General features: G+C 41.5%; 1 protein-coding gene across 2 annotated transcripts in view; it reads right to left on the bottom strand.

Moving 5' to 3' along the window:
• Positions 1 to 2333: 2333 nt before the first annotated feature.
• Positions 2334 to 12500, bottom strand: part of LOC138959910 (triple functional domain protein-like) — a 243912-nt gene continuing 233745 nt past the window's right edge. Inside the window, exons 50-54 of one of the 2 annotated variants that reach the window (XM_070331585.1) lie at positions 11741 to 11776; positions 11007 to 11165; positions 10368 to 10545; positions 8756 to 8801; positions 2334 to 8107 (exon numbers count right to left, since the gene is read on the bottom strand). In XM_070331585.1, coding sequence (XP_070187686.1) covers positions 7486 to 8107; positions 8756 to 8801; positions 10368 to 10545; positions 11007 to 11165; positions 11741 to 11776 — 1041 coding nt within the window. In that variant the 3' untranslated portion in view covers positions 2334 to 7485. Of the gene's footprint in view, positions 8108 to 8742; positions 8802 to 10367; positions 10546 to 11006; positions 11166 to 11740; positions 11777 to 12500 lie in introns of both variants that reach the window. The other variant, XM_070331586.1, reaches the window with a different exon arrangement.

The following is a 12500-nucleotide window of genomic DNA, read 5'->3' on the forward strand; positions in this document are numbered from 1 at the left end:
AATTGTAATAAATTTTATTTTTATATATAACGACCCAAATTTACGTTCATCTTCTTCTACATCATTTCCTGATTCCAAACACATATAAATATGTTATATTTGGATTAAAAATAATCTCTGAAAATTAAAAATATAAAAATTATGATCAAAATTAAATGTCCGAAATCTATTTAAAAACAATTTCATCTTATTCCTTGTCGGTTCCTGATTCTAAAAACATATAGATATGATATGTTTGGATTAAAAACACGCTCAGAAAGTTAAAACGAAGAGAGGCACAGAAAAGCGTGCTATGCAGCACAGCGAAACCACTACCGCGCTAAACAGGCTCGTCAGTTTCACTCCGTTTTGCACAAGCGGCGAATTACGGTCATTGTGAAAAAATGCAGTGCGTTCAGTTTCATTCTGTGAGTTCCACAGCTTGACTAAGTGTAGTAATTTCGCCTTACGCGACTTTTTTTCTTCAGGATTCATGAAATGTTTCAGTCCCACCCATGCATTAGCGAGGGGTGTGTCTTGAACACATGGACAAGGAGCACGCGTAGAAAGTTTGACTCACTAAAAGCAAGAGTATTCACTCTTTCACAACCCGTACAAACTCGACCCAAAAATCGTCTATTGATGTGAATTTAAAAATTAAAAAAATCGATGCAATATCCAACGATTAAAACCAGCCAAAGAAGAAAGGGGGATGAAACGAAGAAGCATAGCAAGGCGTGTGAGAATGCAAGGGAGCCTGAACAATTGTCTTGAGCGAACGATTGCTCCAGGTCAACACTAGATGGAAATTGCCCGCGTGTGTTTTCTCCAAGCATCAATACCCCCCCCAAGCACAACAGTCACTCAATCATTTTGGAGGAAGGGGCGGGAGGGGGTGTTGAGGGAGAGAGGCAGAGAAAAAGAGAAGAGACGGTGGTTGAGTTGTGAGGGTGTTAATCAAAAGTGTGTGTGCACGTTTGTGTGTGTCTGTGTGTGCGTGCGTGTGTGCTTGTTGTGTGTCTCAGTGCGTGCGTGCGTGTGTGTGTGACCGAGTTATAGGCCTACTGGATATAGCTCAATGGTGTATCTTGTGCGGAAGAGGGTTAAAAACTAGGACAGAGTGACACAGAGATGCCTAGGAGACGAGAAGGAAGGGAGACTGTGTGCACCGTGTGATAGAGCAAAGGAAACAAGGGATTCAGGCCGTGACCAGAGCGAAGGACCTCGAGATGTCCAGACGAAAATACATATTGTAAAGGAGTTAGAAGAACAAGCAAAGGGGGGGGCAAAGTGTTACGAGCGTGATTGGGGGTGCGGTTGAGATCGATGGCAAGACAGGCACTTGTCCCGTGTGACGACCACCACAATCAATACCTGCAGTCTGCTCCACGCACCCCTCTGGCCTTTACTCGCCTGTCTTTGACCCGTGTGTCTTCCTTACCCCCCCCCCCCCCCCCTTCCCTTTCTAGTAAACGTTTTTCTTCTGCTGCTGCTACTTCATGATGTGCACAATTCAGCGTGATTCTGCTGGTTAGTTCCACACAATTGTTATATGCCACATTGTACTGGCAAGCTTCAACCTTTTAGAACTACATATTATTAGCACTTGTTGACTTGTCTTACAATTACTTTGTCTTTGGCTGACACACAGTGATGAATGGTTACACCTTCAGCTATCTAATCTGAATTGTGTTTTCTTCACATATTACCTTAAACATTTACCCAGTTAGACCGGTTGTATTGGGTAACTGTCATCTTTAAGTAGGCATGGGAAAGATCAAACTTGTCCTCAATGTATAGATCCGAGTTGTTTGCTTGTCCTTGCCACAGTATTTTGATGTTCAGTTGCTACTTCTGTTCAACCTTTAACAATCAAATATATATGAGTGAATGTGTATAGGCATGTGCATGTCTGCCATTTATCCTTGTGAAGACCTTAACATTAAAATGTATGTAATTTTGTCTACCTTGATATCTAGTCATATTTGGAAGAAGAAGAAGAAAATGAGGAATAGAGAGAGAAGAGAAAGCATGCCAAGGTGTAGATCACAATGTGGATGCATGCATGTGTTTTCATGTTTTTCTCTCCTTCAGTAAATACATCAAAGTGTGTGTGTGTGTGTGTGTGTGTGTGTGTGTGTGTGTGTGTGTGTGTGTGTGTGTGTGTGTGTGTGTGTGTGATTAATTGGTTTTGTAAAAAGTAGCCAATACATGTAGTAACATTCTCCTCCACTAAAAGCTAAATTACACAGGACTAAAATGCAACAACAAAAATAGAAATAAAATTTTCCAAACACAAAGCACCAAGTTCAACTAAAACAGACAACTAAAACAAACAAGAAAAAATTCGTACAAAACATTATGAACAACTTTATTCGGCAAATAAAACAGACAAGATATTAATTTACAGACACATAATGATCTCTGTTCATTTTCAACAAGATGCGTAGTTTAAAACTATATACAACTTACAAGCACACAGATATAATACAAGTACAAACAGAACTCAATTCAAAAAGTCACAGTCACACAATTATGCAGAGTTTTTTTGTTCAGGAATAATTTAAATATACTCAAAACATTCATATGATTAATCACCTTGATAATTACTTGAGATATCAAAGTGACGCTGAGGACCCAACTACACACTATTTTAATGTGATGAATTAAATAACATGTTAAAATGTGGTTTAATATGTGAATATTGCGTTCATTTGCCAACTTAAATTAGGTGTTAATACACAATTCAATTCAACCTTTTACAAAAGACGCAGTCCGGCCCTGACATCTCACTATATTTCACTGCATGTTTCATCTGTCAGGCATTATTATGTTGAACGGTTTGTCTCTGAAACAAGACTTCCTCCTATTTACCATTCTAGGAAGCAAAGTAGCCAATGGCTGCAATGAATTCTAGAATCAAACTTGAGCTGGGACAGGAAAATTAACGCATGAGAAACAAATGATGTGTTTGGCTTGCCGAGTAACAAAGTGATCATAAAATGGGTTTACCAACAACAATATCCCGACATACCGCTTTTAAACGTTTACATACTGAATTTTTGAGCATTTCAGAGACAAACAATGTTTGAAATTTTAAATTTATCAGCTTAAGAGAAACCCAATTGTTTTGGAGCATTCTTGAGATACACATACTTATAAAAATATATTTAAGTAATGCTGACCGAGCGCTAAACTACTGTGCTAAAACTGAAACAAAAACAAACTGAACGGGGGATTTGCTTGCTAAAATGACAACTGCTAGAACGGAAATTGTCTGAGGTTTAAAAGTCATGGAAGGAGAAAATACATGTGCTCCTATATTGTAACTGTTCAGAATGATTAAACATAGAACTGACAGCAATATGCAAGTTACAAAGGTTTTCACTGTGATCGATCAACTTTGGCACCTGTGCTTATGCCTACAAATGTAACAAGAAGAGCAAACGCTCGATCGAGTCACTTTCGCAGTTCTGAATATTATATGAGGCATCAGATGGACAGGAAGAAATTGCTATTCACAACACAATGAGTCACGTTCACATAAAATTTGAGCCCGGTCACTTTTATAGTTTCCGAGAAAAGCCCAACGTTAAGTTGTGTGTTGCCGAACAGAAAAGGCTAGTTATCTCCCTTCTTTTTCTGATAACGTTCGTAAAAGGCTACAGATGTAAATACTTTGATGTAAAGAATAATCCTACAAAGTTTCAATCACATCCGATGAACTTTGTCAAAGATATAAAATGTCTAATTTTTCCTTTGACGCTGACCTGTGACCTTGAAAAAGGTCAAAGGTCAACGAAACCATCGTTAAAGTGTAGAGGTCATTGGAGGTCACGACTAAACAAAATATGAGCCCGATCGCTTTGATAGTTTCCGAGAAAAGATATAAAATGTCTAATTTTTCCTTTGACGCTGACCTGTGACCTTGAAAAAGGTCAAAGGTCAACGAAACCATCGTTAAAGTGTAGAGGTCATTGGAGGTCACGACTAAACAAAATATGAGCCCGATCGCTTTGATAGTTTCCGAGAAAAGTCCAACGTTAAGGTGGTGTCTACGGCCGGCCGGCCGGACGGCCGGCCGGCCGGCCGGCCGGCCGGACAGACTAACACTGACCGATTACATAGAGTCACTTTTTCTCAAGTGACTCAAAAATGACCATAAATTGTCTTTTATTGCATTAAAAATAAGAAAGAAAAGACGAAAAAGAAAGGAGAAGGAGAAGAATAAAAACAGGCTCACAAAGCAACAGTGCAAGGTAATTAACCATGTCATTCTATCACTAGTCCCTGTGGAGCTAACATCCCAGATTTTGGCCATGTTTGTTGTGGAAAAAAGGGGTGCGGGTAACCAACTCTGTTGAAAATAAATCTCTGTACCACTGGACTGAATTATGATAGCTTGAGATTTCAGTGTGGAGCACCCAGATGTGATCGAAGTTGACATGTATATTATGACAGCGGAGGGTAGTGTAAGGACAGTATATGCGAAGCAGTCGAGGCCAAACTCTTCATTGTTTTCATTAATAGTTTCCGTGTGCGTAGAGACAAGAACACAGCAGTAGAAATAAGTCACACACAGACCCAGTTTGCAGGCAATGGTTTGCTGACTACTTGTAACACACAGACAGACAGACAGACATAGGTGTACACACCCATGCACACGCACACACACACTGAGTTAACTTCTGAACCATCTCAGTCAAACATGAACACTTGCAAGGACCCCTGATTTAGTGGTTAAATTATTAAAAGCTTGTTTCTATTGTTTGAATCAGAAAAAAAAGCAAAAATAAAATGTACAAGAGATAATACCAAAGTTGCTTTCTGCATTACGTTGCGCAACTGGGATATAAAACTTAGCCACAGTCTGTGGGATATGTGGAGATACCGTCTTCAGATGTAAACTGATACAGGCTCTCTTAAAGTTTTCTATGCTATAACGTACTATTCTACTTGCATAAATATCCTAAAATTCTACAGCCAAGCTGCTTTTCATTATTTCAACCTGTGGCAGCAAATACGCTGATATATCTTCAGCTGTGTACGCCTCAGCTGTGTACGCCTCGCTGGGACATTTTCTCTCAACAGCTTGACCTTGAGTTTATGCTGAGCTGAAAGTATATATATATAGCATTCTACCGCGGGTAGTTGGTGCATGCTTGATGTTATAAATGGGAGCATGGTCTGAAGTGGAAAATGCACATGGCTTAAAGTTTTGCACTTGCAAGCTAAAAGAAAAAACTTTGCACTTTCAAGCTAAAAGCAAAAAGCAACTTTAAATTTCTAAGAACCCTGTGATCCCATGTGCCACAACCCTGTCATATACATGTGACACACACTGAACTTTGAAAGCTTTACTGCATGCTTTAAGTACGTCATCCCTGCTATTTCACAGGCAACTATGCTGCAGCCTAAACTCCTGATCAACCATGTAAAATGTATATTTTTCCTGTGCATTGCTTACACTTGTTTTCGTTGTTGACTACCAAGAAGTAAGTAGGAAGGTTGGGTATCGGCCCATACAACAGGTAACAACTAAGCTGTCTCTACTTCTGTGTGTGTTTGTTTGAGAAAAGTTAATTATTATAAATCAACCAACTTCAACACCATTAAAATGTTCTTTTAAAAATTTTTTAAAACAAAACATGAAAAGGTATGCAACATATACCAATACAGAGTCTTTTCTGAAATGCACGAGCTGCAGCGAAAAAGCAGAACAATAATCCTGAATTTGTTCAAAACTTTTTGTGTGGCTTTTTCAATTTATTTGCTGTTGCTTTTCGGGTCCAGTGGACCATAATAGGCCAAATCAGGACCCCGGCTTTTTCAATGTCCATATTTGTTTTAAAAGAAATCAAGAAAAATTCTATCCTGTGAGCAAATAACCATTATGCTTCATTTAAGATGAATGTCTCTTTCTCTCATTCTCTTTATCCCTCACACACACACACGATGAATTAATTTATCTCTCTCTCTCTTACTCTCTCTCTTACTCTGACTGCTGCACCGTCACTTTCACACACATGTATGTTTAGCAATGCCACACTATGAGAAGTTTTAGCCATTAATATGTCTTATTCCATGAGACATTTTTGTTAGATGTAATGAGCTCATGCATGCACTCGCTGATAGAAAGATCAAAGGAAAGAGAGAAAGAGAGAGTATGCAGGCCCAAAAAAAGTCATGCAACTCGTATAGACATAAAAGGCGTGAGATTCAAGCACATGATCATCACTAAAACTCACCGTAGAAAGAAAATAACAAAGAAAAAGTGAAGAAAGAAAGAAGAAAAGTTGAAATTATGTTTCTTATCACATGGTACCTGTCAATTAAAAAAACAAAAATGCAAAATGCTAAAAAAGAGATCTACATTTGCAAATGACTGCAAACGCAGAGAACCATGTCTGTTTTGAACACATCATGCAAGTTTTAACCACGTTTTGTTCAGTCATCCAACCACTAGCTGTTTGCTGCTATGCTAATGATGAGAACACTCTGCAAAAGTCATCGTCTGTGCTACCATGAAAGATATGTCACAAAAATAAATAATCATACAATCAGAAACATGCAAGCAAACCCAAAAAAACACATTCAGCACTCTTACCTGTTTCGAATCCATCTCACCCAGTACATGTACAAGATTTTAAAAAAATTAAGAGACAGACACAATCACGTCAACTCAAGACAGAACAGAAATGTTCACAAAAATGCACAAATGAAGTCAGACCGGAAACGAGAAAGAACCAAGGCATCTCTGAAATCAGCTTCCGACATCCACAAAACGGCAGGAAATATTCCTGATATTTGTTGTTTTGGTTTGTGAGAGAACAAGACGCAGGCGGCAGTTAAGAGTATATGTATCCAACATGCATGACACCCAGCCAAGCCACGAAGTGTGATTTGCACGTTGGTCACCGCTTTCATTTCCCTATCACAGGTTGTGTTGTTGTTTTTTGGGGGGCGGGGGGACTTGTTATGTACGTACGCCAGGCTGTCGACACAAGGCAGTGTTAGGACCAACGTAGCTCTACACAGCACAGTTGTACACTATAGAGATCACCACCACACACTTTCTTTTTCTCTTTCTCTCTCTGAATATTTTTTGGTTTGGTTTGCTGACCCAAACCCGGCTGGTGGCGACCTACACGAGATGGATGCAGGATGGAAATGAAGACAACTCACTGAGTGTTGCATGCAGAGTGACGCCCCCTGCTGGCAGATCCAGTCCTTTCCTTCGTCACTGCTAAACCCTGTGCCACCAGGGCCCAACACACCTTTTACAACACCTACTTTTTTTCCGACGTCCATTGGTTAGAAAAGGAGTGAGTGAGCGAGGCAACTTGTTGAAGTTGTACGCACGCACGTAGTAACTAGGTAGTAGATACAAGAAGACAAGACAGTGACGTGCACATTCCACGGGTCAAGGTAGGTAGGTGGGTACTTGGTACGGTACCTTACGGCAAGCAAAGGGAGGTGTGTTTGGCGGCGAGACGGCCGGAACCATCAGCTAGTCAAACTGCTGGCACTTACCGGCACCTGATCCACGTCCGCAGCCTGGGACAGGGGGGGCCGTTGTGTCGATCCTCCTCCTCCCTCTACTCCCCCATCCTGCTGTTGCTGCTCTTGTTGTTGTTGCAGGCCCCCGTCAGGCACAACGTGCGTGTTTGCATACGATGACGACGACGACGAAGATGTCTCTCCCGCACCTCGACCACCCCCACCACTTCCACCACCACCACCACCACCACTGCTACCACCACTGCCCCCTTCGTTTTTGGACTTGCGTTGCAACGAGCGGAGGCCGCGGAAATTTGTCTTTTTGGGTTTGGGGGACTCGGTGCCGCTCTCCCCCGCGGAGCCCGCCTTGAGCTGAGAAGCGTCTTTCGATGTGTGGGTGGGGGAGTTGGGACAGGAGGGCTTGTTGTTGGGCTCCCCCCCTCCGTTCTCCCCGACCTCCTGCAGGGGTGTGGGCACGGACCGGCAGCGTTCGTGTTTGGTGGAGTCCGTGCGGCCCTTCTTGTTGTCGGCCGCCAGCGGAGAGGTTGCCTTGCCGCCGGAGGCCGGGTGGGACTGAGTCTTGCGTAGTGCCGAGTCGCGCGGCAAGCTGCCGAACTCTGGCGCCGATCTGGTCAACAGACACCACAACTGTTAACATGCTGTTCCACTTTTGGCATTCACATCTCATGTTGCTTTTTCTTTTTTTTCTCATTCGCTGCATATTACTTGAAGCATGCTCCTGGATGAAACAAAAATTAATGATCATACAAAAAATCACACTCTTGCAAAACAAGTGTTCGTGGGAGTTGCAGCCCATGAGCGCAGAAGAAGGAGAATAAAAAGACTCTTACTCTGACTTTGCTGCAAGGATTCTTCAAGAACTTAAGATTTCAACAGCAATGCTGCTACTTACTTTGAATAGTGGTGCTTTTCCTCTGTGATATGATTGTTGCAAATAATTATGACACATATTCTGTCAAATTTGAATGTGGCTTACTCACTTTCTCCTTGAACGGTTTAACTATTGCTCCTTGTCATCAGGCTAAGCTCACGACAGCTTGTTTTTTCCCCGAGTATTAAACTTTTAATCTCATCACCAAATGCATGAATTGTAAAGGAAACAAAATTGTTTCTGAGAACCCGGGAACACAGAAGAAGAAGAAGAAGAAGTTTCTGAGAAGGAGGGTCACTTTCTCCGTATCTGGAACACGTTAATTCCATCAATGTAAACTAACTTTAAAAAATTGACAAAAGTAAACGTACATTTTGTACTTACAATTCTTTGGTGAGTTCTTTCTGGTATGCAATGGGAGACTGCAGAGCTGAAAAACAGAACACAGAACACCAGAGTTAGGAAAAGTTCTAACTCTCTGCAAGTATTAACTTAAAAAATAATAATGAACACATCACCCAAATCTGCTTCTTCGTTAATGTTATTCTTTTTTTATACTACAGTCAGACATGCGGGACAGAGAGGCAAATGAGCAGTAACTCTTGACAAGCACCCTAACAGAATGCATATATTTACCGTTATATGGAAAGCTTCATTGAATAAGCCACACCACATTCACATCTTTCTTTCTTTTCTTTATTTGGTGTTTAACGTCGTTTTCAACCGTTCAAGGTTATATCGCGACGGGAAAAGGGGGGAGATGGGATAGAGCCACTTGTTAATTGTTTCTTGTTCACAAAAGCACTAATCAAAACACCACATTCACATGCGACACATACACCTGCCACACACACATACACCTGCCACACACACATACAGTGGAATCCAGCTATAACGAACCTGGGTATAAAGAAATCCTTCTTTTAACAAACTGCCATTGATTTCCCGGCAGACAGCCTTCTATTTCTTACTTGTTACTTTCCGGCTACATCGAACCTTTTGAACTCATTTGCATAACGAACCCCTTTTTTTAACAAACACGTTTTCATCGCCTCAGAGCCGTTTTGTCTCTAAAAGTCACAAGGCTACAACGAACTGATGTCAATAATTGTCTCCAAAGACAAAAATACACAAACACAAGCTAGTGCACATCGCGTGATGAGCGAACTCTGAACAAACAGCGGGAGGTGCACGGAACAGCCACCGTCGCTGTGTTTTCACTATTCCAATCCGTCGGTAAGACTTCAGATCCAATTTCTAGGACACATGACTGCGTACAAAAGATTGGGCATGCTTTTCTCTTTTTTGACGATTTGCCTTTTCGCTTGTTGTGTACTCAATTCTTCATCAAAGAATGTTTATGGGAAATATCTCGCTCCACTGTTTTTAAAGTGACCGTCTAAAGATGGCGCCCACTGCCACAGAAGCACGTGTTGCTGCCAATACCCTACATCGCTACTTGCAGGCAAAGTGCAGCGATGTCTGTGACTTGGATATGATCTCCAAATTGGAGTGTACAGTGGAGAAGTGTGCCAGTTTTGAGCAGCGTCAGACAAACATTCTGGACTTTTTTGATGGACACGGAGATTGATCAGAATGTACATGTACATGCTTTTACACGACTTTTTAAATTTTACTTCTAAAATTGTGACAGTAAAGTGAACATTTGAACTATGCCTCTCTCTATGGATTATATTATGAAGCTGTTGAAAACATGCAGAGATTGTACTCTCCAAGGAAAGATCGATGGGACGATCATTTGAAGGTGAGTGGGAAAACTTGTCTTAAGGCCATTTAGGGTTGAAAACTCTACCGCGAATTGCTGATATAACAAACTAAAATGTATCTCCCTTGAGATTCGTTGTACCCGAACTCCACTGTACCACACACACCTGACACACACACCTGCCACGCTTACACTCAACAACCCACTAACCAACCCCCCCCCCCCCCCCCCCCCCCCCCCCCCCCCCCTCTCCCTCCCTGTGTTCCGTACCTCTGAGGAAGTCTCCCTGCATGTCGAGGATGGAGCTGATCTCTCTGATCCAGGTGTCCTTGACCTCCTCGGAGGGCGTCTGCACCACGTACTTGACATCCGACCCTGGCGTGCGGTCGATGAGGACAAACTTGAGGGGCTCCCCCTCCACGTCTTTGTTCAAGGACATCTTGTTCACCTGCACACACACGTTCATCATGCTGTCACTGATTGGTATTTCATTGTCCTGTCTTATTGTTCTTGGGGAATTCCCTCAAGGTAACTTGGGCTGCGATCATCCTGCCGGCATCTTGCATGCGAGATTCATCCACGATTTTGAGATCAGTTGATTATTTGTACCACAAGTGTTTGTCTGTCTGTCTGCTTAAAAGACCACTGGGTCGACGTACTGTAAATGTAACGTTTTGTTTTGTCAATAATTAAATGTTCCAGTAACCTACATTTCCTGTTTTATTAATCTGAATTTTGGAACGTTAGCAGTTTATCTGTTCTTTGATTACTTATTTCCAGAGCACAGTTTTAAGAATCTTCTTGGATTAACATGTGATTCTGAGTTTACCTTGGCTTACTTCTCAGAGCACCTCACACCATAACATCATTACTTGACAGTTGTTTTGTGTCCGGTGTTGCCAGGCTCACCTTGACACTGTTCTTGTAAATGTAGCTGGCATTGGAGAAGTCTCCCCTCTTGCGCTCGATCATCTCGCTGAAGAGGATGATCTGCTCAAACAGGAAGAGTCGTCTCTCTTTGGGTTTCTGAGGGATCCCGGCCTGAACTTCATGCACCAACAGAGTGTCCTGAAAAAAACATGTGTTGCTTGTAGCTGTATGTCATTAATCGAAGCAACAGATATTTGAACACTGAAGTGAAATCAGATGTTTACAAAAATGTTGTGTTCAAATATTTGAACACAACCTTTTTATCCAATTTCACTTCAAAGATACTGAGCACAACCATGTTTTTGATTTTTAAAAAATCTAATGTAACTTCAGTTTGTACAGAACTAAAATCATTTCAGACACTTTGAGGATCTTCAGTTACACTATGTAGCAGCTGATGTGTTGTACAGCAACTCTTACATCCTTTCTCTTTATTCTAATTTGTAGTGGTACATGAGTTTTACAACAGGTTGTCTCCCCTTATATCTGTGTGACCGATGCCCACACCTATTTGAACACAACCTTTTTATCCGATTTCACTTATCTCCCCTTATATCTGTGTGACCGATGCCCACACCTTGCAATTTGGACACAGTCCCAAAAAACCCTTGAAAGACACCACACGCAGCACGCACACACACACACACACACACACACACACACACACACACACACACACACACACACCCACACACGCGAGCAAAATAGCTTACCTGCAGTAATAACTTGCCCTGAGCAGTGATCTTGCCCTGTAACACACACAAACAGTCACTAGATTAGTTGCCTGCAAATCCCAGAGATAAAACACGCTCACACACAATAACGAAAACAAATGAAACATGCCAGGAACATCTAGAGTGCACCAGTGTTTGATATTTGAGATCATGGCAGAGAGCCGTCCACATGCATGGAAAAAAATGGATAACAATTTATGAGCCATGTAATTTTGCAATTTATCGCTTGGCACCTTTCACTGTGAAGAAATGACATCAAATCCTCCATGCTGTCTGCATAATCTACATGTAAACCATCCTTTATCCTCAGCAGACGGTGTTAATTTTTACCTATACCGAGAGAGATGGTAATTCGCAACTTTGGCTCATTATTTGACGATCCCTCTTACCAATGTCTGGGTTATATCACATCTTTTAGCTTTTCCCTAACAGTACACTGAACAATATCATATTGCTAAAACTAACATTTCCTGTCTTTTAAGTGTGTGTGTGTGTGTGTGTGTGTGTGTGTGTGTGTGTGTGTGTGTGTGTGTGTGTGTGTGTGTGTGTGTGTGTTTGTGTGTGTGCATGTGTGTGCTAGCTATTGTATATCACCGTGAGCTCTGACGAGAAAGGGCGATTCCTAAGTGTTTATTACTATTATTATTATCATTATCTATTACTACAAGCAAGGTTGCACTATATTTTACGTGAGGTGCTGGACTAGAGACGTGTCTACTCATGTTGAATCCAGTGTACA

Source organism: Littorina saxatilis, linkage group LG2 (genome assembly GCF_037325665.1).
Source record: "Littorina saxatilis isolate snail1 linkage group LG2, US_GU_Lsax_2.0, whole genome shotgun sequence".
Classification (NCBI taxonomy): domain Eukaryota; kingdom Metazoa; phylum Mollusca; class Gastropoda; order Littorinimorpha; family Littorinidae; genus Littorina; species Littorina saxatilis.